The 27,973-nt window shown below is 47.1% G+C and overlaps 1 protein-coding gene across 1 annotated transcript; it reads right to left on the bottom strand.

Annotated features, from left to right (window-relative positions):
- Positions 1 to 14,999: 14,999 nt before the first annotated feature.
- On the bottom strand, positions 15,000 to 16,187 carry SOWAHD (sosondowah ankyrin repeat domain family member D). Its single transcript, XM_007116636.4, has one exon. The coding sequence runs from the start codon at positions 16,185 to 16,187 to the stop codon at positions 15,000 to 15,002; it is 1,188 nt and encodes a 395-aa protein (XP_007116698.4).
- Between the last annotated feature and the right edge of the window lie 11,786 nt (positions 16,188 to 27,973).

Here is a 27,973-nt window from a genome sequence, read left to right as displayed (position 1 = left end):
CACGGGCTTAGTTGCTCCGCGGCATGTGGGATCTTCCCGGACCAGGGCTCGAACCCGTGTCCCCTGCACTGGCAGGCGGATTCTTAACCACTGCGCCACCAGGGAAGTCCCAGCCCCATGTAATATTAACACATGGTTAATCGTGAAAGCCACAGTCACAGTGCAACCTACCTTACCGTTTAAATGAAAGAAGACAGGCGTTACCAACCGTTAGGTACCAGAGTAACTGCAGTAAGACAAGATATAGTCCCAGTTTTACAGCTACAATGAGCCTGCTACTAACAAACCACGTCAGCTTTGGGGACTTCAGTTTTCTGCCACTCAAAATGAGGAAATGGGTTCTAAAATCATGAACCTCTAATGCCACATTTGTAAGTCTCTAAATGTGTATCTGATTCGTTAGAAAAAGTGTTTCCACAGGGGCCAACAAAGGGAGAAAGGCATTGGAACAGAACGCAAATGACCTACAAAAAAATAACATTAGTTTAATCAGAAAGCCTGTGGATCTAATTCAAGGTCAGCTGCCTCTGACTCCCACTTGTTCATTCCGCAAACATCCAACACAGACTACGAGGTGGATACATGGCACTGGGTGCTGGGCGCTGGGCTGCAGGGGTGAGCCACATCCACAGGCCCCCATCTTCACCGGCTCGGAGTCTGCAGGGGACAGGCGAATGTGCATACAGCCGCAGCCCCTGATGCTAAGTGCTGTGGTGAGGAAGGCACTAGGTCCTTGGGAACCTGCCCTGAACATGGGAGTGAGGGGCTGAGGAAGAGCAAGCTGAGCCCTGAAGGCCAAAGAGGAGTTAGATCTGGCGAGTGGAGTGTGGTGTGTTCATGTCCCACACAGAGGATACAGACTGTGAAAAGGCCCAGTCAGGAGAAAGCTGGGAAGGACTTCCCTGGTGGTCCAGTGGTTAAGACTCCACGCTTCCACTGCATGGGGCGTGGGTTCGATCCCTGGGCGGGGAACTAGACCCCACATGCCATGTGGGTGCACCCCCCCAAAAAAAAATAAATAGAAAGCTGGGAGGCTTTAGGGAACTGAAAGTCACTCTGTGTGGCAGAAGTGTGGGAAGGGGACATACTCGGGGGTGGCGGGAGAGGGGTGCCCAGAGGAAGTAGTAATGAAGGAGGAAGCTGGAGAGTAAGCAGAGGCCAGATCACCGGGAGCCTCAAAGCCTTGAGACAGAGCTTGGATTGCATCTTGAGGCCCAGAAAAACATTGAAGGGCTTGAAAATGGACAGATGCCTATCGGGTTTGGGTTTAAGAAATCACCGGGGTTAGTGTGTGGAGTGCTGAGATCAGACTGGCTGGGGATGGGGCAGCATAGGCTAGAAGTAGAGACTAATAAGAGGCTGCGGCCTGTAGTCCGCATGAGAAAGGATGGGCAGAGGCAGTGGAGATGGAGCTAAATGGACAGAGGAGAGATTTCGTAGAATCAACAAGACTTGTGACTGACTGAGTGTAGGAGAAGAGGAGGAGGGAAGTGGCAGGATGATGCCCAAGTGTCTGGCTTGAGCAGCAAGGTGGTTGCTGGTGTCATTCGCTGAGAGGGAAAGACCATGAGAATAGTTTTCTGGTGGGAAAGCGGGGTGGTCAAGGGTTCAGTTTGGGGTATATTTAGCATGCGATGGCTGTAAGCCTCCCAGGTGAAGATACTCAATAGACAGTTGAGTAGTGAATATTCGAGTCAAGAGAGAACTGGAGAAACCTGTGGGGTTAGAGGAGGGGTTTTGTCTTGACCCGGGGAGTGACAGCTTGTTTGCATAATGATGTGAAGGGCTCAGAAGGGAAGAAGTAGGAACACAGAGGGGACGATACAAATCGTCAGTGGATCAAAGCTCCCAAGGGCTGGGAAGTGATGAGTCAGAGCAGAGGAGGAGAGCCTAGGAGTTAAGAGGTCAGACTCCGGAGTCTGGGTTGGAGCACTTGGTTCTAACACCTAGCTGTGAGAACTTGGGCAAGTCACTTACTTTCCCTGAGTCTCAGTTTTCCTTGACCATAAAATGGGGAAATTAAGAGAACCTCGGAATTTTGGTGTGATGATTAAAGGAGATGATGCATGCAATATGTTTACTATCGACTGAAAAAAACCCACAAAAACTCCCACAACCTAAAAGTTGCAAGTTGTGTTTTATTCGGGGACCCTAGTGAGGACTACAGCCCAGGAGACAGCCCGTCAGATAGCTCTGAGGAAATGTTCCAGAGGGGCGAGGGAGGAGCCACGATATACAGGAGTTTTTGCTGGAAAAAAAATATAGTCAAACATCACAAGATTACTGCTAATCACAAAAACAGACCTCTCAAGTTAATGATTTCAGCGCTTTTCTATGCATGGGGAGATGCAAGAGTCTGGGCTCATGGAAATCATTCCTTAGATATGCATCTTAACTATCTAGGGCCAGTATCCTGTTTCTCTTCAACCGAATTCCCCTCAGGGCGCGCTGTCAGGACGTCTGCAGTGGCTGATGGTTTGATGGCGGGCGACATTCTTGTTTACTGAAATGACACGCAACCTTTTTTTGTCTGCATTAACATAGTGCCTGGCATGCAGTAACACTGCATCAGTGGTAACTGTTATAACAGGAGCACAGGAAGGGAAAAATGGGTGCACATGCAGGTCAGTTCATAGGTTTTGTTGCAGGAAGCTGAACAAATTCTTTTTAGGTGATTTCTGTCTTTTTGATGAAATAGAAAGTGAGGTTATCTACTGGGGGGGCTACCTGCTAATGTCTCTTTGGGGTAGAAAAGCCACTCATTTGGCACTGACTAGGAGATAGGACAGTCACTATCAACAGAGGGTCAACAGACTGCCAGCCACTTAAATCATCAAGACTTGCTTTTAAATTAAAGTCAAAATGAAAACAGCGGAATGACTCCTCATTCTGTAGCCTAGTACCAAAACTTGTAGATTACAGGGAATTCCCTGGTGGTCCAGTGGTTAGGACTCGGGACTTTCACTGCCGTGGGCCCGTGTTCAATCCCTGGTCGGGGGACTAAGACCCCGCAAGCAGTGCAGTATGGCCAAAAAATATAAAATAAATTTAACTCAGTTATCTTTAAAAAAAAACCAAACAACTTGTAGAGTACATATTCAGAAGTATTTGTTCATCTGATTTTTTCCTGATCTAGTTTTTTTTTAATATATTTATTTATTTACTTATTTGGATGCACTGGGTCTTAGCTGCAGCATGCGGAATCTTTTAGTTGCAGCATGCGGGATCTAGTTCCCTGACCAGGGATCGAACCCAGGCCCCCTGCATTGGGAGCACGGAGCCCTAGCCACTGGACCACCAGGGAAGTCCCTCTAGTTTTTTAATAGACTTTATTTTTTAGAACAGTTTTAGATTTAGAGAAAAGTAGAGAAGATAATATAAAGTTCATAGTTTATTCAGATTTTTTTAGTTTTTACCTAATAGCCTTTTTCTGCTCCAAGATCCCATCCAGGATACCACTTTGCATACGGTAGTTATGTCTCCTTAGGCTCCTCTTGGCTGTGATAGTGTCTCAGACTCTCCTTGTTTTTGATGACTGCTGTCGAACCCAAGTTCGTGGGCCCAATGTACAGTGAGGCCAAACAAACCAAAACGTTTGAGTCTGGATCAGAACTCTTTGCTTGGCCCTAGCAATAAACCTTTCTCTGCTCCAAACTCTGACGTTTCTATTTGTTTGGCCTCACTGTGTGTCAGGCCCATGAACTTGGGTTCAACAACATGAGCTTGACAGTTTTGAGTACTGGTCAAATATGTTTTAGGATGCCCCTCTATTGGATTGTGTTTGATGTTTTTCTCATTATTAGACTGGGGTTATAAGTTTTGGGGAAGGAAGATCACAGAGGTAACGGGCCTTTCTTATCAGATCATTTCAACTGGCTGAAGCAGTGTTGGTCAGGTTTCTCCACTGTACAGTTACTCTATTTTCCCCCTTCCCGACTGTACTCTTTGGAAGTAAGTCACAATGTGCAGCTCTCTTAAGAAGTTGGGAGTTATGCTCCCCTTCTTTAACTCTTCAAGGGACGAGTAGCTCCATAAATTACCCAGAATTTTTCTGCATGGGAGATTTGTCTCTTCTTCCCTATTTACTTATTCTGTCATTTGTTTATATCAAAATGGACGTATGGATTTTTATTTATTTATTTATTTGTCTATGTCGGATCTTTAGTTTGCGGCAAGCGGGATCTTTTAGTTGTGGAACGGGAACTCTTAGTTGCGGCCTGTGGGATCTAGCTCCCTGACCAGGGATCGAACCCCGGCTCCCTGCATTGGGAGCGTGAAGTCTTAAGCACTGCGCCACCAGGGAAGTCCCAGTACGTGGCCTTTTTGAATTGGCTTTGTTCACTTAGTAATAATGCATTTAAGGTTCTTCCATGTCTTCCACTGGACCACTAGGGAAGTCCCTGGATGTTTATTTTATACTTATGGTATAATCCAATACTTCCCCAGCCCAGAATCAGCCATTTCTCCAAGGAGACAAGGAACCTTGGTTCCTTTTATTGGAGAATGGTATTAGAAACCACCATCTAGGCATTAGATATGTTCCATCCGAATAAACTTTAATTTGATCACAAATTTATTATCTTGGAGTAACACAGTTGCTTTTTTTATGAGTCAGTGTTCACCCAGAGAAGCAGGACCAGTAGGAGATATATAATGAGGGATTTATTGCAAGGAATTGGCTTCTGTGATTATGAGGCCTGAGAGGCAAATTGGGAACTCCCAGGGCAGGCCTTCAGGAAAGGCAGACAGGATCTCACAGGCATGGCTGTCCACTGGCTGAAGCTGCTGCCCGCAGGCAAAATTTCTTTTCTTGGGAGAGCCTCAACCCTGCTTTTAAGGCTTTGCACCTGATTAAATCAGGCCCACCCATGTTATCTAAGATAATCTCCTTTACTTAAAGTGAGCTAACTGTGGACTTTAATTACATCTGCAAAATACCTTGACTGAAACACCTAGATTAGTGTTTGAGTAACTGGGGGGTGGAGCCTTGCCAAGTTGACATATCAAAAAGACCATCACACCTTTAAAATGTTCTGAATTCAGGAGGACCTTATCTGTTGAGCGTGCTCCATAAATGTACATTTTCTGGATGACTGAGGAGTGCGCCTATACGAACCCAAGCTTTTACACTGTTACCTATTTAGGATGTGTCATAAACTTCTCTGCCTTCTTCAACAGAGATACTAAACACTTTAACCTGGTTGTAATGACCCAGGGGCCCTATGTGAACACCATGTATCACACTGAACTGAGCCTACAGGGTTGCTTCAGGGCCTCTGAGGCCTGGAAGGAGCCTTATCTCCACACCCAGGGAACTCGCTGCTCTAGTTCTTCTAATTCCTCTGTCAGCTTTCTATTTATATACTTCTTCCTCCTTCCCTTTCTGAAGGCTGCCCCTCCTCACTTCTCTTTCATTAATTCAATAACTCTGTGTCTGTGTTCTCACTGCTCTCTAATCTACGAGCACATTTCTCTCTGGTTCTTTCTGTTTTGTTTTGTTTTTAAGTAACAGTTTTATTAAGATATAATTCACGGAGTATACAATTCACTCATTTATAGTGTACAGTTCAGTGGCTTTTAGTATATTCACAGATATGTGCAGCCATTACCAAAGTCAATTTTAGAACATTTTCATCACCTTAAAAAGAAATTGCCGATAGAAAGCCCAGAAAGAAACCCACGTGCTTATGGTCAATTAATCTACGACAAGGGAGGCAAGAATATACAATGGAGAAAAGACAGTCTCCTCAATAAGTGGTGCTGGGAATACTGGACAGCTACATGTAAACGAATGAAATTAGAACATTCTCAAATACCATATACAAAAAAATAAACTCAAAATTTTTTTAAAAATTCAAAATGGATTAAAGACCTAAATGTAGGACTGGATACTATAAAACTCCTAGAGGAAAACATACGCAGAACACTCTTTGACATAAATCACAGCAATATTTTTTGGATCTGTCTCCTAGAGTAATGGAAAAAAAAGCAAAAATAAACAAATGGGACCTAATTAAACTTAAAAGGCTTTGTACAGCAAAGGAAACCATAAACAGAATGAAAGACAACCTACCAACTAGTAGAAAATATTTGCAAATGATGCTACTGACAAGGGATTAATTTCCAAAATATACTAACAGCTCATACAGCTCAATATCAAAAATAAAAAAACCCAATAAAAAAATGGGCAGAAGACCTAAATAGACATTTCTCCAAAGAAGACATATGGATGGCCAACAGGCACATGAAAAGATGCTCAACATCACTAATTATTAGAGAAACGCAAATCAAAACTACAATGAGGTATCACCTCACACCAGTCAGAATGGCCATTATTAAAAAGTCTACAGGGGCTTCCCTGGTGGTGCAGTGGTTCAGAATCCCCCTGCCAATGCCGGGGACACGGGTTCGAGCCCTGGCCCGGGAAGATCCCACATGCCGCGGAGCAACTAAGCCCATGCGCCACAACTACTGAGCCTGCTCTCTAGAGCCCGTGAGCCACAACTACTGAAGCCTGTGCATCTAGAGCCTGTGCTCCACAACAAGAGAAGCCACCGCAATGAGAAGCCCGTGCACCGCAACTAAGAGCAGACCCTGCTCACTGCAACTAGAGAAAGCAGCAACGAAGACCCAACGCAGCCAATAAATGAATAAATAAATTTATATTTAAAAAAAGACCCAATGCAGCCAAAAGTAAATAAATTTATAAAAATAAAATAAAATAAAATAAAAAGTCTGCAAACAATAAATGCTGGTGAGGGTGTGGAGAAAAATGAATCCTCGTACACTGTTGGTGGGAATGTAAATTAATACAGCCACTATGGAGAAGAGTATGGAGGTTCCTTAAAAAACTAAAAATAGGGGACTTCCCTGGTGGCACTGTGGTTAAGAGTCTGCCTGCCAATGCAGGAGACACGGGTTTGATCCCTGGTCCGGGAAGATCCCACATGCCGCGGAGCAAGTAAGCCTGTGTGCCACAGCTACTGAGCCTGCGCTCTAGAGCCCGGGAGCCACAACTACTGACCCCGTGTGCCACAACTACTGAAGCCCGTGCGCCCAGAGCCCGTGCTCCACAACAAGACAAGCCACCGCAATGAGAAGCCCATGCACCACAATGAAGAGCTGCTCCGCTCGCCACAACTAGAGAAAGCCTGCGCGCAGCAACGAAGACCCAACACAGCCAAAAATAAATAAATAAATTTATTTTAAAAAAGGAAACTAAAAATAGAGTTACCATATGATCCTGCAATCCCACTCCTGGGCATATATCTGGACAAAACTCTAATTCGAAAAGATACATGCACCCCAATGTTCATTGCAGCACTACTTACAACAGCCAAGACCTGGAAGCAACCTAAATGTCCATTAACAGAGGAATGGATAAAGAAGATGTGGTACATATATACAATGGAATATTAGCCATAAAAAGGAACGAAATAATGCCATTTGCATCAACATGGATGGACCTAGAGATTATCATATTAAGTGAAGTATGTCAGACAAAGACAAGTATCATATGATAACACTTATATGCGAAATCTAAAAAAAGATACAAATGAACTTATTTACAAAACAGAAATAGACTCACAGACATAGAAAACAAACCAAAGAGGATGGGGGAGGGGAGAGAAATTAAGAGCTTGGGATTAACATATACACAACTATTATATATAAAATAGATAACAAGGACCTACTGTATAGCACAGGGTATTGGATATTACATTGGATATTGTAATGTATTGGATATTATAAGATATCCAATATCTTGTAATAACCTATAATGGAAAAGAATCTGAAAAAGAATATATGTATCTGAATCACTTTGCTGTATACCTGAAACTAACACACATTGTAAATTAACTATACTTCAATTTTTTTAAATGATTTTTTTTTTGGCCGCGCCCCGCTGCATGCAGGATCTTAGTTCCCCAATCAGGGATTGAACCCATGCCCCCTGCAGTGGAAGTGCAGAGTCTTAACCACTTGGACCGCCCAGGAAGTCCCAATTAAACAATGATTAAAAAAAAGGAAATTTCCTACCCTTTAGCTATCACCCCCCCCACCCCCATCCCCCATCCTCTTCAGCCCTAAGCAACCATTAATCTCCTTTCTGTCTCTTATGGATTTGCCTGTTCTGGACATTTCATATAAATGGAATCATATAATATGTGGTCTTTTGTGACTGGCTTATTTCATTTAGCACATGTTTTCAAGGATCATCCATGTTGTATCATGAATCAGTACTTCATTCATTTTCATGGCTGGATAAGATTCCATTGTATGGCTACATCACATTTTGTTTATCTATTCCTCTGTTGATAGACAATGGGGTTGTTTCCATCTTTTGGTTATTATGAATAACACTGCTATGAACATTCACATATAAGCTTATGCTTTCATTTCTCTTGGGTAAATACCTAGATACCTTAGGAGTGGAATGGCTCAGTCATATGGTAAATAGGTTCTGGTACCAATTCCAGTGGGGGGAAGTTCCCTCACACTAACAAGGAGCAATTTTCCAACACCAGCTGAGTGTCCTACAATTCAACTCAATTCTGACACTACACGTAGATAGCATCAGATTCCAAAGGTTCAGGGTTCAGTCCCACAAGACTGTCCCTCACCCCCTCCCCCTTCAGATGCTTGTCGCAAGCCCAGGCTGTCACCTGTGCTTCTGACTGATGGGCTACAGATCGGAGGTTCCAACTACCACACCCCTCGGGTTTCACATGCCAGTTGCAAGTCCAGGTTGTTACCTGTACTTCTGACAGACTGGCTGTAAATCAGAGGATCCTAAGACCTCCTCCTTGGGTTCAATTCATTTGCTAGAGTGGCTCACAGAACTCAGAGAAACATCCTACTTACTAGATCACCAGTTTATTATAAAATGATGTAATCCAGGAAGAGTCAGATGGAAGAGATGCATAGGGCAAGGTATGAAGAAAAGGTTAAGAGCCTCCATGCCCTCTCTGAAGGTACCACACTCCCCAAATCTCCATGTGTTTACCAACCTGGAAACTCTGAACCCTGAGCCCTGTCCTTTGGGTTTTGATGGAAGCTTCATTACATAGACATGACTGATTAAAACACTGGCCAATGACTGATTCGACCTCCAGCCCCTCTCTCCTCGCAGAGGGTGGAGGGGGGTTATACTGAAAGTTCCACCCCTCTCCTCTCGCCTTTGGTTCCCCTGGCAACCAGTTCCTAACCTTAGGTTACCTAAGGGCTTTCCCCAAAGTCACCTTATTAACATACAAGAGACACCTTTATCACTCTTATCATAGGAAATTCCAAGGGCTTTAGGAGCTCTGTGCCAGGAATGGGGTTGAAGACCAAATATATGCTTTTCATTATAAATCACGTAACTCTGTGTTTAACTTTTTTTTTTTTTTTTTTTTTTGCGGTACACGGGCCTCTCACCGCTGCGGCCTCTCCAGCCGCGGAGCACAGGCTCCGGACGGGCAGGCCCAGCGGCCGTGGCTCACGGGCCGCGGCATGTGGGATCCTCCCGGACCGGGGCACGAACCCATATCCCCTGCATCGGCAGGCGGACTCTCAACCACTGCGCCACCAGGGAAGCCCTGTGTTTTGAGGAACTGCCAGACTAGTTTCCAAAGTGACTGTATCATTTTACATTCCTACCAGCAGAATATGAGTGTTCCAATTTCTCTATATCCTCACCAGTGCTTGTTATCATCTGACTTTTTTTTTTTTTTGTATCATCTGACTTCACATCCTAGTGGATGTGAAGTGGTATCTCATTCTGGATTTGACTTGCATTTCCCTAACAACTAATGGTGTTGAGCACCTTCTCCTGTGCTTGTTGGCTATTTGCACCTGCATCGGCAGGCGGACTCTCAACCACTGCGCCACCACGGAAGCCCCCCTTTGCTTGTTTTTAAATCAGGTTTTTTATACTTTTGCTGTTGAGTTGTAGGAGTTCTTTATATATTCTGGATACTAGACCCTTATGAGATATATGTTTGCAAATATTTTCTCCCATTTTGTGGGTTGTCTTTTTACTTTTTTAGTAGTTTCCTTTCAGGCCCCTAGGTTTTTAATTTTGATGAAGTCCGATTGATCTATTTCTTCTTTTGTTTCTTGTGCTTTTGAGGTCAAATCTTTGATTCCATTGCCAACTTATTGAGCGCCTTCCATCTACCAGGAACTAGGGATAACGTGGTGAATAAGACAGACTTGGTTCCTGCCCTCATGGAATTTACATCTAGTGGGGCAGGGGAGATATTAATCTAATAACTCCATGAATAACTTCTCAAGTGTGATAAGGATTAGAAAAGGTGCAGTTCGAACCTAGCCTGAGGGTCAGAGAAGACTTCCCCAAGGAGGTGACATTTAAACTGACATTTGAAGGATGAGTGGGAGTAGGCCAGGTGAAAGGGGGCAAGGAATAGAGGGAAGAGTGTTTCTGGACAGGGAACAGCACGTAGGAATCCCAGAGTTCAGGAGAACAAGGCTCTTTTGAGGAACAGCAAGGACTGTGTGGCTGGAGCAGAGCTGGGTGTGGGGCTGAGTGGGGAAAGGGATGAAATGACTTAGGGAGAGAATGTAGAGTGAACTTTCCAGGACTTCAACCTGGTAAGTGCCAGCAACTAAAGCCATAGGAGGTCATGGAAGACTAGAGAAGAGAGTTTCAAGGAGGAGGAAGTAGCCCACATTGGCCAGTGCTGCCAAGAAGTGAACAAAGGTAAGGACTTGCATTAGGCAGACGGGAGGTCATCATGGGAGACCTTTGTGGAAGCAATTGTGCTGGGATGATAGAGGCAGAAACCAGAATGCATAGGAGTGATTAAGAGCTGAGGAAATGGAGATGTTAAGGGAGGAGACCTCCCTGTGGAAAAGCTTGGCTGGGAAGTGTTTGTCACCCAAAGAGCCTGGCTCTTAGTAGGTGCTCAACAAACGTTTATTGCACTGAACTAAACTGAGTGTGAGCTCCAAGATACAGGAGAGGGACAACTGATGGAATTAGGCTGTGGGAGGAGGCGGGCTTGAGAGCGTGAGTTACATCTTGAAAGGAGACAGGCATGCTCCTTCCCTTCGTTAAAATGAACAGAAAGAGGGAAAACATGGAGGCTGGGTGTGGAATGCAGGGTATGTTGGCTGGGATGGGAGGGGGCATTTCTATAGATAATGGGGTCAAGAGACGATCGACTTGTGTGCTTTTATTCTCTTCAGAGGATTTCAGGTTTAGCCCTGACTCCAGTTTATGACTTTATCTGGAAATAATATCTAACCTATTTAATAGTTGGTGGGCAATTACTTACTAAGTTACTGCTTTTACTTCTTCTGTGGGCTGAGAACAAGGTAAGTCGGCTTATTTCTATTTTGTCTAAAGTAAAAGTGTGTAGGTTGTGAAGAACATCAGCAGAGGAATCAATATCTCCTTTGAGGAGCAGCCACTCATCTGGTACAGAGGGAAAATAATTTGCAATCAATGTGGACACATTTTAGAGGTGGGATACTTCAGGTAACCACAAGATCCCTCCTGGACTACCCTAGCAGATAAAGTAGTTTCACCACAAGAGCCTGCTGAATACCTTAATTTTTCCAAACAAGAATTTGTTAATAAATTCTTTAATAAATTTGTTAATACATACCTTCTCTGTTATTTTCTATTTCCTACGTGTCCTGCAGCGTTGCTAGGCGTTGCATATGTATTTTCTCGAATCATCAGAACAACCTTGCAAGGGACCTTGTATTGTTCCCATTTTACTGATGAGGAAACTGCAGCTCAGAGAGGTGAGTGATTTGCTCAAGGTTTCTAATCAGTAGCAGGTTTTGGAACCCAGGTTAGGCTGAGCACCTTCCACCACGCCAGCAGTTCTGGCAATTTTGCTCCCGGGGCCACTGTGCGACCCCCGCCGGTCTAAGACAGGGGCACGGGATGGGGAGGAGAGGTCCCAATCCAGCTTCACCTGAGCGGCTCCGCACTTAGTTTTACACCTGGGGCTCTGAGGTAAGCTCCATTTGAGCAAGAGAAGAAAAAAAACAAGTTTGAAGGCCACTACCTTCCACAGGGGTCTTTGAACTTCCCAGCAGAAGCACGGCTTTCCTTGAAGCGTTTCTCCTGAAACGCTTTGATTGTATGATGCATTTTCCCCCACTTGGCTCTATCCTCCACATGACTGGAAGAGTGATTTTTCTAAAATCTCACCATGTTACTCTCCTGCTTAGAAACCTTCTATGCTCCCAGCTACCTCTAGGTTAAAATCTGTATTCCTCTTTCAGCATGACCTATGAGACCCTTAGTGATCTGGACCCCCATCCACTTCTCGGGAGTTGCCGTTAATTACTCCCCAGCTCCCACCTTCCTTGCAAACCGGCTGACTCACATCTCCCGGTACTTGCTATGTGCATACTCCGGTGGCCTGCCAGGAGGCTGCTCCCCCCGTCTCCACTGAGAGACTCCCACTCACCCCTCCAGCCTCAGATCAGGTGTACTCTTCCTCCCCGGAAAGCCTTTCCTGCACCTTTGGCCTGGGTTAGGCCCCGCCCTCTTTGCAGCACCCCCCTACTCCAACCCCCATGCTTACCTGTCACAGCCCTGCTTCTGCCTCCTTTTCTTGCCTGCCTGTCCCACTAGAATGCAGATTTGCATCATCTGCTTAACTCTGTTTTGCTCCCCTGGAAAGAAGTTTCTCAGGGAATTTGTTCTTTCTCTTGGGGTGAGCATACTAGTCTTGCCTCGAAAAGCATACCAGAAATGCCAATGGCTTGATGTTAGGCATGGAGAGTTTTCAGCATGGGGGTTTGTCCCCTGCAGCCAAACCTCAATTTTACATGGAGGAGGTAGGCTAGGCAATATCACATGATGAGAAAAATCTGTGGGGAAGAATAGCTGACTACAGGAAAAACTCCAGAAAGCCGCTTTCAAATCTTCCAGCTGACTTGGTTTTCATTTTGGAAAGAGCAGGGCAGATGCTTGTCGTAGGTCCCCAAATCTGCTAATAGTTAAGATGCTTAGGTTCAAACTTTTCCTATGAAGAGGGGACTACTGTTAAGTGTCCTTTGAATGTCGGGCGAAGGCACATGTCAATCTTCTCTCCAAGCCAGGAGTCCGCAGACTCAGCCACGTGGCAGGAAGGCCCTGCCCTGACGCCTTCACCAAACCCAACCCACCTTGGCAGCTGTCGAGGGAGAGGTTGTGGAGCAGAAACCGCAGTCCTGCATCAGTTAGCCAATTTGCATCTATAAAATGGGCATGAGGGTGGAGGAGGGTTATGCTAGATGCCCATGCCAAATGCCACAAGCCAGGAGCTGCTCACCCTCCCACTGCAAACATCAAAGAAGTTCATTTTTGGTTCTTTTGTTTTTTTGGCTCTGCCGCGTGGCTGGTGGGATCTTAGTTCCCAACCAGGGATTGAACTCAGGACCCTACAGTGCAAGCGCCGAGTCCTAACCACTGGATGGCGGGGGAATTCCCAAAGAAGTTCATTTAGAAGAAGAAAAAGGAAATGCTACATTACACTGTAAATACGTTTAAGGTATAGTTCCTAGAGACGCGGGACAGGCTGAGAATCAACAGGAAAGATTTGGATCATTTCATGGATGGGAAGAATCTAATGCGTTATTAAGGGCAGGTGGGAACGTTTTGAGCACAGAAGGGGCAAACAGGCCCGCCAGGCAGAGGTGGAAGCCTGGACGGATGGGCTCAGGGTGGTGTCTCTGGCCTGTGTTTTGTTGTGACTCAGTTCCTCCCTGGCCTTAGAGGACTGGGATGGGAGGGCTGGGGACACAGCAGTCCATTGCAAGGGCTACCCAACCCTCCAGGGATACAGTGCTAATTTGAAACTATGCTGTTCTCGAAAGCAGCACGGATATCCAGCCACCAACTGCTTCTCCCTCCTTTCAGCTCAAATCAACCCACCTGTATTCTACTCAATTCATACTATTTCTGAATGGGAGCAATTTTCCAAAGTACAGCTTATATATTAAATGTAATTAAAAGAAACCCACAATGCTGATGATTAAAGCCCTATCTTGGAAAAAAGTGCCAGGGGGGTGTGTCTCATTGGAGGGCAGAAGTCAAGGTAAATTACATGACTCACCAGGAAATATTAGAAATACATATTTGGAGGCTTTTTCATTTTACCTCCCCTCTGCTCCCCGCAGACACCTCCTCTGGGATGAGACTTGTGCAAGAGGCCAGACCTAGATGCTGAAGAGCCCAGGAGACAGGTAAACTGTGCGTCTCTACTCAGAGCCAAGGGGAAAGTAGCTCCTTTGGTGCACATCTTGTCCACTTGCTCTGAAAATGAGATCCAGAGACTGTTCTGGATCACTAGCTCGCAGCCGTGGGTTGGTGACCTCTTCCCTGCAAACACAGGGAAGAGGTGGTTAATGGGGGAAAAAAAAAGTCATTCAAAGGACAGCTTTGTAATGTGAAAGGAAGACATATGCCACTTTAATATGCTTAAGAAGTCATTCGTGATACATTAGAAACCAAACCGTAAGGGTAAGGCCTGGTTGTCTCAGGAGCAGGTTGACAGGGGCTGAGCCTGCCCTCACAAAGTGACCCGTTAACAGCCGAGTCAGGCCTGCAGTTAGGCGCTTCCTCTGCGTCAGTGGTTTACAATCTTAACTCATTCTTCTAGCAAATGTTGCCTAATAAACCCACAGCTTCCACCTGCCCAGAAAAGGCTACTGGAAGCTAACTTTCCCTCCCAAGCAGGACCACGCTCTGCTCCTAACTCTTTAATCCTGTAGTCTGGGGATTCGGCGCCAGGAAGGCTTGGTCTTTGCTCTCCCTCGCTTAGGCGTGCCCTGGTCCCCGCGTCTCCTCGCCGGTGTCTGTACTCCTGAGACAGGTGCCTGAGACGGACCCCGAGGTGATCTGTTCCTTGCAGGACCAGCGCCCACGGCTGCGGCCCGAGCTGCGTCCGAGGCGCCGCCCCTTCGGTGGGACCCGGGACCGCCAGGGACCACCCGGGACCGAGGCCCCACCGCAGCGTCTTGGCCCCTCCACGCTCTCCAGTCTCCGTCTAACGGTCCTGGAAGAAGGGGAACATATGGCGGAGAAGGCCTTGAATTTGCGCCACCCGTCTGCCCGCGGAGTCCTTCCCCTTGGCGGGCGCCGCCGCCGCTCTGGCCCTTGTCTCCACGACCGGCGCGCTCACTGCGCTGGGGGCGCGTCTCGGCGTACACGCGGCGCCGCCGCCGCTGCTGTTGTTGTTGGCGTTGTTACGCTCGCTGCCGCCCGCCGTCTCCCAGTCCTCGGCCCCCGACAGCTCCCGCAGGGTCCAGGGCGCGTCGGGCCGCAGGTAGTGACAGGCCCGGTGGCCGCTGTGGTCGCGGCGCGTGGGGTCTGCCCCCAAGGCGCCCACCAGCACCTTGACGACCATATCGTGGCCCTGCAGGGCTGCCAGGTGGAGGGGCGTGAGGCCGCCGCTACCCGGGGCGCTCACGTCGAGCCGCAACCCCCTGCGCTGGGCGAAGTCGTGCACCAGGATGAGTTCCTCGTGGCGCCCGTGCTTGGCCAGCCAGTGCAGCACCGTGTAGCCCGTGATCGGGTCGCCCCGCAGGAGCAGCCCCGGCTCGACCTCCAGCAGCTCCTGCAGCGCCTCAAAGCGGCCCTCAGCGGCCGCCAGTATCCACGCGTGCTCCCGGGGCTCCAGGCATAGCCCGCTACCGCTCGGTCCGTTCGGCCCGCCCGGGGACTGCTCCTCGGGGCGCTCCTCCGACAGCCACCCGGCGGGAGCCGCCCCCTGCAGCCCCAGCAGCTCCCGCAGCGCTCCCCGCCGGCGCCCCGAGCCTGTTCCCGAGGGCATCAACAAGCCGTGGAAGGGGGGCTCCCGGGAGGCGGTGGCGCTGCCCCGGTACCTGCCCAGGCTGACGGTGTCCACTCTCGAGGGGCGGGGCTGCGGGGCGCTCCGCCGGCTGAGCTCGGTCGGTGCGAAGGAGGCTTTGGGTGCCGCCGGCTTCGCGGCCCCTCGGGGCTCGGCCATGGTCCTGCCGCCGCGGCTGTTCCAGTGTCTAGCGTTTGCTGCCCTTCCCGGGCCCCACCAAGAGAGGAACTGGCGCTGGCGTTGGGGAAGGAAGCGGCTTGAGCAATTGGGCTCGGAGGGAGGGAGCGAAGGAGGGGAGAAGAGGGAGGGAGAGCGCGAGCGAGCCGAGGGAGGGCCCCCGGCACGGGCGGTGGGGGGGCGTGGAGGAGTGGGAGCTCCGGCCATGCCTCCGGGGCGAGCCCCTTTCCTGCACCCTGGGTACCGCCGCCACCCCCGCTCCCCAGCTCCCCCGGGTCGCGGGCGGCCCCGCCCCAAACGGCCAGGTGAGCTGGGCGGCCCCGCCTCCCGCACGGCGTGGGCAACTGTGGGGCGGACGCGGGGGCGGGCTGCGCGCTGGCCTCGAGCGCCAACCGGAGCAGCCCAGCTGCCCCAGCAGCCGGGTTCTCAGCATCCCCGCAGTTGCTGGGTGAAGAGGCTCTAGGGAGCTCCCTCCGCGGCGGGCTGAGTTCGGCTTCCAGCCAAGGCCTCCGGCAGCGCGGTCCTTAGAGCTCCGGGGCGCTCGCTCTCCGCCCCTTCCTTCGCCCTTCCCTCTTATCTCCTCAGGAGTCTCCCTGCACTTTGTCCCCGAGCCGCCTTTGTCCCGCGCCTCGCATTCACGGAGGCGGCTTGGCCGCCCCATGTGACTCGGGTTCGCTTGCACTGCCCTTTGTGTGGCCTTGACCCTTCCCGCAGCGCCGGAGCTGCCTGGGATTCCTACAGAGAAATTCGAGAAAGTGTCCAGGCGGAAGCCCTTCCAGGGAACTGAGAAGGGCTATTCCCCTGCCTTCCCCGAGGCTCTCTACCCCTCTCTCCGCCCTCTTCTCTTTAACCTTTCCCAGCTTGGCTTGAAGAAGCAGGTACTGGTGAATCTGAGTCGTCGGCCACGAACGCCTTACCCTCTTCAGAGATGCATCCCCGCTCTCTCCCTGAGGGACCTGCTGGTTTCCGCGAATTCAGAGTTTCAGGGCTTTTAAAAGAGGAGGATATTTTACCTTTTTAGTCCTAACATTGGCATCCTCTTTGCTCTTTTCTTCTCTCAATAAATGGTAGTTCTTGCCTGCCCCCCCCCATGTTAGGGAGTTCAGTCATGAGCAGTGGGGAACCATAGAAGGTTCTTGAGCCAGAGAGGAATACAGCTATGATTAAGGTGGTCTTTAGGAAGATGATTATGGGAGAGGCAGAGGCAGAAAGCCAGGAGACTGTTCCAACAGTCTAGGCCACAGGGAATGGGGACTCAGGCCAAGCCAGCCCACTCTGCTGGGTCCCACAGTGATGGAAGGTATCAGAGGCTTTTCCACCTTTGCCCTCAAATATTTGGGATCAGCCCTAAAGAGCTGGAGCTTTCCTTCATGACAGCCTATGCATTTGTAATCCATTTTTTGACTATTTTTTATGTGCCACTTGCTAAATGCTTATGTTCATTCTATCACCCTCCCAAGGATCTCAAGAGCTAAATATTGTTACTATCCTCACTTTGCAAAGAGATTAGGCCATTTGCCCAAGGTCACCCCCGAAGGAAGGAGCGGAGCACAGCAAGTCTGTGTGACACCATAGCCTTTGTTCTGGCACAGAGGATCTGGCATTCAAACCAAGCTTATCAACAGCAAATCACTCACACAAATCCCAAATTCCAGCCAAACGGATGGACTTGTCCTAACCTGAGCATATCTTGAACTTGCCCTCCTCTCCCTAGAATGTCCTCCCTCACAGCTTCTATGTGGTGAAGTTCTTCCCCCTGTCCTTCAAGGTTGGCCTCAGTTGCCACCTTCTCCAGTAAGCCTCCTCCGGTTACCCCAGCCCAGAGTGACCCCTCTCGCTCCCCCAACCATCTGTTTGTATTACTCCTTTGGCATCCAGAACAGACAGCCTTGTGTTGTATTTCTCTCCCTTTACTCTGACATGCCAATTAAACTAAACTCTTTTATGACTAGTCATACTGCCCTTGTGTACCTAGTAGGTGTGTGAGAAATATGTTGCCTCGTTCTGGTTTGGCAGCCTGGGGAAATGTAATTGTGTGTGTACGTGTTGGGGGAGGTGTCTTCGGCCAGAACCTCGATGCCCACTCCCACATCCCTGCCTCAGACTGAATCTGCAGGACACCAAAAGCAGCTGATAGACTTGGTCAATTCGTAAAAGAAAAAGGCAAAAGGTGATCAAGTGGTTGCTTCACTGAGCTGACTAACCAAAGCCACCTCCTGGCCTTTGCCGGCTCCTCAGACACCAGGCCCAGGCCCAGAGTGGGCCCCAAGCTTTCAGGCTTTCATTTTCAAAATGAACCCTGACTGACAAGCAGCTACTTCCGTTGCTCTGGAAACTCCCCTCTGCAACCCCAAATCTGTAAACACTAAACCGCACACATGCACACACACTTCTAGAATATGCAAACAGCTGCAGCAGTATTTCTTTTAATCAAAATGCCAGCATGGAGAATGCAGGATGGGAGAACGCTTGGACTATTAATTTTCCTCGCCACTAAGCAGGCAGTTCCCTTCGCTATCAGCACTAATAATATCTCTGGTTCCGGTTCAAAAGACTGCAAGGGCAGTCGCCTGACCAGCATCACAGACCCAGGGCGCACGTGCCCGTGCTTAACTGTTGCCAGAGACCAAAGCCAAGGTGCTTCCCTAGCAACTCTTTACTTACCAAGTGCTTTGTCTAGGTCACCAGTTGCATACATGGTTCCCCTGGACCACAGCACCCATCTCTATCTCAGGAGGGTGGGTCTGTGGACCAAGAGTATCACCTGCCATTCCAGTAAACAAAGAATGCTGCCTGCTAGTCCAGTGAACAATGAATATCAACTGCCATCAAGCCAGGAGCCCCAGCAGCCACCAACCCCCACCGCCCCACAGCGTGCCCTGAGGGGAACTCAGGATGGAGAAAAACAGGATACTGGCCCTAGATAGTTAAGATGCTTATCTAAGGACTGATTTCCATGAGCCCAGACTCTTGCATCTTGCCATACTGAGAAAAGGGCTAGGGAATTCCCTGGTGGTCCAGTGGGTTCAATCCCTGGTGGGGGAACTGAGATCCCACAAGCTGCACGGCATGGCCAAAAAAAAAAGGGGGGGGGGCTAAAATCACTACCTTGAGATGTCTGTTTTCTGTGATTAGCTGTAGTCTTTGATGTTTGAACACGTTTTTATTTTTTCCTGCAAAAACTCCGTATATCGTGGCTCCTCCTTTACTTCTTTGGCCCAGTTCCTTAGAGCTATCTGAGAGGCTGCCTCCCAGGCTATAATCCTCAGTAAGTCCGCTGAATAAAACATAACTTGCAACTTTTGGATTGTGTGTTTTTCTTCAGTCAACAGGTCTCTGGAATCTGACACCTGGGCGTGGGGTGAAGAGAGCAGAAAGCAGAAGGGGTAGCAAAGATCCTCCTAAACTGAAAATGCCCTGAGTCAGCTGCTCCCCTCCAAGTGGGGCAAAACCCCTCAAGCCCTTGGAAATAGCCTCTCCAAAAGTTGGATGTAGGGTGAGGGTTTGCATTTTTTTTTTTTTTTTTTTTTTTTTGCGGTACGCGGGCCTCTCACCGCTGTGGCCTCTCCCGTTCTGGAGCACAGGCTCCAGACGCGCAGGCCCAGCAGCCATGGCCCACGGGCCCAGCCGCTCCGCGGCATGTGGGATCCTCCCGGACCGGGGCACGAACCCGCGTCCCCCGCATCGGCAGGCGGACTCTCAACCACTGCGCCACCAGGGAAGCCCAGGGTTTGCATTTTGAATGGTGGTACCTGGTGTCTTTTCCAAATGGCAGCCTCTCTAGTGTATTTTTTATAGGTCCTGGACTATTCGAACCAGGTCCTGGACTATTCGAGAGTTCTTAATGTTTCCTTGGTCAGGTTCTTCATTTTCCAGATGAGGTTTAACTGTCAGGGAGGATGGCAAGAGGCAGAGAAACTTCAAGCTGAAGTGTTGAAAATCAATCTTGAGGAGGAGAGAGCGCAGCTCAAAAGTCTCATTGGAATCCGGTGGGGAATCCTAAGTGACCTGCAAATATTTAATTTGCCCGCAACTTTTCAGCAACATGCTCCTGGGGTGAAGCCAAAAGCACATGTGTCTTTGGCTCACAGTGGAGTTTGCCAGTGGGGCTCATGGATTCAGAAAAATCCATGGATGCAGAGCAGGCATGAGGGGAATGTGTGGAATATGGGAAGTAAAGTCCCTCAGGCTTCACGTGGCACGTGGGATCTTACTTCCCCGACCAGGGACTGAACCCACGCCCCCTGCCATGGAAGTGCGCACTGTTAACCACTGGACCGCCAGGGAAGTCCCTGCAGGGAACATTCTTGAGGTTCCACATATAAAATATAAGTTTTCTTTCCTCCAAAGACCTGAGCTGATATCATCACATGATTCTCAGTGAGAGAGAAAGCCACGAGAGAGAAAGCTCCCTGAGCAGAAGAGCGTGTGACTGTGAGAGTGTGTAAACACGTGTTCGTGTAAACACGTGTTCGTGTGCGCACGCACGCACGCACTGCCAGACATCACTGTCTCTGATTGTCATTTACCCCTTCCCAAGTGTCAGGGCTTTGCATGAGGAGACCCCTGTGAAAGGTTTAGCATTCTCGATACCTTTTCCTTAAACTATAGAACAAATCATATTTAGTAAACACTTAAAACATCCTTTTCTATTATTTTGGATTTACTTTTTCCCTTTTTAGAAAAACGTATGATCTTACTTTGGGAGCTGGGTAAGCTTGGAATAATAGAAGGTGGTAAGACCAAGTTGACATCTGTGAACGGTGAGACCACGGTTTTTCAAAATGACTGAGGAGAAAGGTGTGGTCAGGGAGCAGGAAGAAATCTTTAGGCCTGAGTGAAAGCAGGAAACCTGCCTAAGACTCGGGCTGCAGTGGCTTAACTGGAGTCCAAGTGTCAAGCATGGGCCATGAAGTGTGACGAGAAAAAAATTTCCATTACACCTTTTACTGATGCTGCGATGAAAAAGTCACCTCTCAGGAAAGACCTCAGGTATTACCACGTGGAGACACACGAGGGCGCTCTAACCAGCTAGCTATTGAGAAAACCAGAAAGGTCGCACAGATTTCTACCTGGGAATAGAGACCCTGCAGGCCTTTTCTTGATGTGAATTCGGGTTTTTACCCAGGATCAGGCAGATCACCCTTGGTCCTTAAGTAGATGCAAGGAAGGAGGTACTAGCATCAGGGGTTGTGGTGAGAAGGCCAGGGTGCCACGTTGAAGAGAATGTGAACAATCTGGAGAGAGAGGGAGAATGGCGAGCAGAACAAAGTGCTTCCTTACTCTATTCGAGAGCCGTTAGTTTCTGTAATATGTAAGTTTGGAATAATAATGCTTTATGGTTTTCAAAGTGCTTTCATATTTTTAACTTATCTCTTTGACCCAGGCAGCAAGCCTGTGAGGTATGTAGAGAAGACTATTTATATCCAACTTACACACAAGGTTGAGAGAGGTTAAGTGACTTGCCCGGCATCACACAGCTCAAAAGTGGTGGAGCCGGGTCTGTGCTCATGCCTCTGTGTCACACTGCCTTACTTATTTGGGTGGGATGGGCAGGGACAGCTCTCAGTGACACTGTGCAGTAAGTGAATGCTGTCCTTGGTGACTTCCACCTACCCTTTTTGACATCCAGGCACCCTGGGTCCCAAATCGCCCAATGTAGCACTCCCTAATAATAAGGAGAGCAACCACCTACTGGTATTGAGCACTTAGGTGCCTGGCAGGCCCCGTGCTGAGCATTAAACATGCCTTATCATGCACGAGTATTCATAGCAGCACTATTCACAATAGCCAAAAGGTAGAAACAGCCCCAATGTCCATCAACTGATGAGGGGATCAACAAAATGTGGTATATCCATGCAATGGAATATTATCCAGTAATAAAAAGGAATTAAGTAATGATGCTTGCTACATATAACATGGAGGAACCCTGAAAGCATTGTGCTAAGTGAAAGAAGCCAGACACAAAAGACCACATACAGTCTGATTCCATTTATATGAAATGTCCAGAAGAGGCAAGTCCACAGAGACAGAAAGTAGGTTAGTGGTTGCCTAGGCTAGGTGGGGGGAGTAGGGGAGGGGAAGGGAGCATGGAGAGTGACTACTAATGGGCACAGGTTTCTTTTCAGGGTAGTGAAAGTGGTTGTACAACCTTGTGAACATACTAAAACCCACTGAATGGTACATTTTAAAATGGTGACGTTTATGGTATGTGAATTATATTTCAATGAAGCTGTTACCAAAAGAATGCATTATCTCTCTTAATCTTTATAACTCTAAGAGATGGGGACTAATGAGAAATTGAGGCCCAGCGAAGTTTTTTTTTTTTAAAGGAAGTGGGAAGGAGAAAGGATTTTTAAATTTATTTATTTATTTATTTATTTTTGGCTGCATTGGGTCTTCGTTGCTGCACGCAGACTTTCTCTGGTTGCGGTGCGTGTGCGTCTCATTTCGGTGGCTTCTCTTGTTGCGGAGCACCGGCTCTGAGCTCTAAGCGCAGGCTCAGTAGTTGTGGCATGCGGGCTCAGTAGTTGTGGCTCGCGGGCTCAGTAGTTGTGGCTCGCAGCCTCAGTAGTTGTGGCTCGTGAGCTCTAAGCGCAGGCTCAGTAGTTGTGGCATGCGGGCTCAGTAGTTGTGGCTCGCAGCCTCAGTAGTTGTGGCTCGCGTATTTATTTATTTATTTTTGGCTGCATTGGGTCTTCGTTGCTGCACGCAGACTTTCTCTGGTTGCGGTGCGTGTGCGTCTCATTTCGGTGGCTTCTCTTGTTGCGGAGCACCGGCTCTAGGCGCCCAGGCTTCAGTAGTTGTGGCACGCGGACTCAGTAGTTGTGGCTCGTGGGCTCTAGAGCACAGGCTCAGTAGTTGTGGCATGCGGGCTCAGTAGTTGTGGCTCGCGGGCTCAGTAGTTGTGGCTCGCAGCCTCAGTAGTTGTGGCTCGCGAGCTCTAAGCGCAGGCTCAGTAGTTGTGGCATGCGGGCTCAGTAGTTGTGGCTCGCGGGCTCTAGAGCACAGGCTCAGTAGTTGTGGCGCACGGGCTTAGTTGCTCCGAGGCATGTGGGATCTTCGCGGACCAGGGCTCAAACCCGTGTCCCCTGCATTGGCAGGCGGATTCTTAACCACTGAACCACCAGGGAAGTCCTGCAAAGCTCATTGGTCACATTCTGTCAGCTAGTAAGTGGCAGGGGAATGCATCAAAACTTTGCCTGACTGCAAGGCTCTTGCTTTTCACCATCATTTCGCACTGCCTCTAATGCATCAGTCATATAGAGGATATCATAAGAGCCAAAGAGCCAATACTCACTGAGGACTTACTATGTGCCAAGCACATTGCATTCATGACCTGGTTGATGCCCTAAAACAAGGTAGGCACTATTCAAGCAGTGGTCTCCCAACTTTTTAAAAAAATTTATTTCTTTTTGGCTGCGTTGGGTCTTCATTGCTGCGTGCAGGCTTTCTCTAGTTGCAGCGAGCGGGGGCTACTCATCGTTGCAGTGCCCGGGCTTCTCATTGCAGTGGCTTCTTTTGTTGCAGAGCATGGGCTCTAGGCATGCAGGCTTCAGTAGTTGTGGCATGTGGGCTCAGTAGTTGTGGCTCGCAGCCTCAGTAGTTGTGGCTCGCGAGCTCTAGAGTGCAGGCTCAGTAGTTGTGGTGCACGGGCTTAGTTGCTCCGCGGCATGTGGGATCTTCCCGGACCAGGGCTCGAACCCATGTCCCCTGCATTGGCAGGCAGATTCTTAACCACTGCACCACCGGGGAAGTCCTCCCAACTTTTTCGATTGCACACCCCTCTACTAAAAATATTTTGAGAAGTATTCTCAATACTTGAGTGTTTTATAAAATGATGTACATGTGTTACTCTACTAATACATTATGTATGTTCTAAAGCATACACAAAAGGACATTTTAAAAGGATGAGACAAGGATGAAATAAACAGTATTTTCAAACAGTTTCAACTTTTTATAATATTTGTAGTACAAAAAACTATTTTGACTCTCACTAAAATGTTATGAGGGCTTCCCTGGTGGCGCAGTGGTTAGGAGTCCGCCTGCCAATGCAGGGGACACGGATTCGAGCCCTGGTCCGGGAGGATCCCGCAGGCTGCGGGACGGCTAAGCCCCTGAACCACAGCTGCTGAGCCTGCGCTCTGGAGCCCGTGAGTCACAACTGCTGAAGTCCGTGCGCCTACAGCCTGAACTCCACAACAGGAGAAGCCGCCGCAATGAGAAGTCTGTGCACTGCAATCAAGAGCAGCTCCCGCTCGCCGCAACTAGGCCCGCGCGCAGCAACAAAGACCCAATGCAGCCAAAAATAAATAAATAAATAAAATGTTATGAATACATTTTTTCCTACAGAGAATGTGATCGCATATGCTTCATTAAAAAAATATTGGGTTAGTATAGTAATACAGTAATACAGCTATAATTATATGCTATAATACAGCTATGTGAAGGTGTGGTTCTAAGTTTAGTTTATTTCAGCACTTGGTTTCAGCGGCTGTCATAGATGAGGAAGATGTCTGAAAAAGATACACAGCTCTCAATGGAAGACAAATTCCATGGGCTGAGTTTACCACATGGTCATGATTCTCCTTTTCCTATTCCACCCACCAATTATGCAACAGCTTTTGATGAAATTCAGCTGGTAAACCATCACCTTTCCTGATGCCGATCATTTGTTCTTGCCAACCAATCAGCACTTGTTGCACTTTTGTGTTTTTAACAAATGTGTTCAAAATCCATCAAAACTCTACATTTGAAAGACATTTTCAGGGTAGATATTTTCAGTCCCAGGTTTTGAGTGTGTAGATATGAGAGGTTTTCTAGGTATGCAACTTACATCATTTTTGGCAATAAAATTACATAACAATGAAAAGACAAATATCTGTTCTCCAAATGTTCTCTCCATGAACTGAGTTTCTGTCCAAAGCAGTTATTTTCTCACTCATTGTTGAAATATCAACTTAACCTTGAAGAGCTATATTGAGTGTGTTTATTATAATGGTTTTTAAAAAATAGCCACTGACTGTTAAAGGACACCACAGGAAAGGTCAGTATATTTGAAACATGTACCTTTGTGTGAAAGGAAACTATCTTTTAGTTTGAAAACTCTTTTAAGGACTTTGCCACAAAATAAGCAGCTAACCTCTGTGTGGTAGGGAAGTGACAAAGGGAGTGTCACTCCCTACCTTGTTACAAAATAGAGTAAGTACTATGAACATTTCAGAAGTCTAGTTTCTGTAGGATATTGGTGAATCCTATAGCAGTTTGTACATTCCAGGCTTCAATATCTTTGCTGTGAAAGGTTGCCAACTTTTTCAGTAAACTTACCTTGAAATTCACCCCCACCTTTTGAAAAAAATTCCTGTCAAAGCAGCACTTCATTAGAGTAAAAAACTGCATTTCCACTTTTTCTGTAAGGCATTTAAAAAAGATTAAACCATCTCAATACTCTGTAATGACCTATATGGAAATAGAATCTAAAAAAGAGTGGATATATGTATATGTATAACTGAATTACTTTGCTGTACACCTGAAACTAACACAACATTGTAAATCAACTATACGCCAATAAAAATTTTTAAAAATTAAACCAATCATTTTTTTGTACATACTATATCTTGTTCTTTATATCTTTCCTTTAGTACCCCACAAAAAAGTAGTTCTTTGTGGATTTCGTTACTGAAACAGAATCTAGCAAATACAAAGCTGAAAATGTTAGAAAGATTTTATCCAGCTGTACAGCAAACCTCCCAAACTCTATCATTTATTCTAATACTGTTTGTTCAAATATTCAGCAGTGTTTTCTAGATGCCTTCCAACAGTATTTGCTGACAAAAGACCGGAGTTTAGTTTGTCATCATGTTGTTTCACGTGGTTTTATTTTGCCCATTTTTACCATGATGGGAAAAACAAGTGTTTCCCCAAAGGGATCTGTGAACTTTTCGTTTTTCTTTATTTAGTATGAAACTTCAAACAAAGCTTCTAAGCACATATCTTTACGTTTAGTGAGATTTAACAAAGTACTATATTGAAAATCACTTGATGTTAAACATTGATAAAAAAATACTAGAGATTTATTTTTATGTCCTGGATGCCCAGTTTTTTCATGTAATCTTAAAGAAACTATGACATACATATAGAAGAGTGCACAAATCACAAGTGTACAGCTTGACAAATTTTTACAAACTGAACACACTTGTATAACCAGCAGCCAGGCCAAGAAATAGAATATCGGGAATTCCCGGGCGGTTCAGTGGTTAAGACTTGGCCTTTTCACTGCCGTGGCCCAGGTTCAATCTGTGGTCGGGGAACTAAGATCTTGCAAGCCAGGCGGTGCAGCCAAAAAAAAAAAAAAAGAATATCATAGCACCCAGAAGTCTCCCTTGTGCCCCCTCCCTTTCATTACCCCTTTAGTTCTTATTGCTGTGTAATGAATCACCCCCAAATGTAGGTGGTAGTGAAAAATGACCATTTTTTATGCTCATGGATTCTGTAGGTCAAGAATTCAGACAGGGCACATGGGGATGGCTTGTCTCTGCTCCATGACCTCTGAGGATTGGCTGGGAAGACACGATGGCTGGGGGTGACTGGACACCTGGCGGCTGAAATCTTCTGGAGGCATCTTTCCTCATGTCCGTCATTTTATGATGGCTGTTGGCTGGAACTTCAGCTGGAGCTGCTGGCCAGAACACGTATAGATGGCCTCTCTATGCGGTCTATGATCTAGCGTCACTTCCACCATACTATGTTGGTCACTCAGATTCAAGTGAAGGAAACACAGACTCCTCCCCTCAAAAGGAGAATTTCCAGACATGTTTCAAAACTGCCACAAAAAGTAATCACCATCTTAATGTCTACCGCCATTGATCAGTTAAATGGATGCTTTAGACTTTAAAGATCTTGCTAATCATTATAGCTTCATATCATTATTAGCTAATATATCAAGGCAAAGTACACACTTAAAGTGAGTTTATTAACAAAGTGGACGTGAACCATACTTTAATTAGCTTTCTTTTTTTTCAAGTTGAACTTCTTTTTTTCTTTTCATTCCTTTTTTTTTTTTTTTTTTTTTCTTGGCTGTGCTGTACAGCTCGCAGGATGTCAGTTCCCCGAGCAGGGATTGAACCTGGCCCCGGCAGTGAGAGCGCCAAGTCCTGACCACTGGACCGCCAGGGACTTCCCTAAGTAGCTTTCTTGATGTTTTCTTTTTCTTTATTTCTTTTTTTGGGCTGATTTCTTATCAGAACCTATTTGTTCATTGTTGTTTTTATTTCGGAATGGGGCTGATGGAAAACTTATACTAGGAATGGGAGATGAATCAGTTCTGCCATTTTCCTGTTGCCTACTTGTACTTGTATTCTTCATAGTATCTTCATTCAGGCTGCGGTTTATTTGTCGGAATCTTTTCAAGCCACTTTTCCATTTGAGGAGGACTGGTTTAGTTAAAACCAGATGATATAATCTGCAAATTCACAACCCGACACAGACATTGCAGAACTTTGCAGTAGGCTAAAAATGAAACGAAAGAGGGTGGACGCCACCATCAAACCCTCCGGTGTTGTGAAATTCCCATTCCTCCTTCAGGATTACCCACCAGCAACCATGTTACAAATAGACCAAATGAGGGTGCCAGTGTCACCGCATGTCTTGGGTACATTACAGTTTAATTTCTTCTATCCTTTTGTTACAAAATAACTTTAAATAAAAGTTGTAATATTTTCTTCCCACACCTCAATGAATCATCTTGTACTCCTCACTTCAGAGACAACTGGTTTATTGCATTTGTTCCATTTTACAAATGAGACAACCGAGGTCCCAACAGGTGAAGAAACTAATTCAAGGATACACAGCTAGTACGAGCTGGAACCAGTATTCAAACAGGTCTGTTTGGCTCCAGTGCCCACGCTCCCTCTATTACAACCAAAAGATTCTGGCTGGTTCAGTGACACATAATTTCTGGTTTCAGACACCAGAAGGAGGGAAGACTGCTGATC

The sequence above is a fragment of the Physeter macrocephalus genome, chromosome 21, assembly GCF_002837175.3.
Source record: "Physeter macrocephalus isolate SW-GA chromosome 21, ASM283717v5, whole genome shotgun sequence".
Taxonomy (NCBI): domain Eukaryota; kingdom Metazoa; phylum Chordata; class Mammalia; order Artiodactyla; family Physeteridae; genus Physeter; species Physeter macrocephalus.
Note: the sequence above shows the minus strand (reverse complement) of the source record. Positions and strands in the feature narration are given on the sequence as shown.

Excerpts from the sequence above, each read along its gene's own strand:
- SOWAHD (XM_007116636.4), bottom strand. The coding sequence starts at position 16,187 with ATGGCCGGAGCTCCCACTCCTCCACGCCCCCCCACCGCCCGTGCCGGG.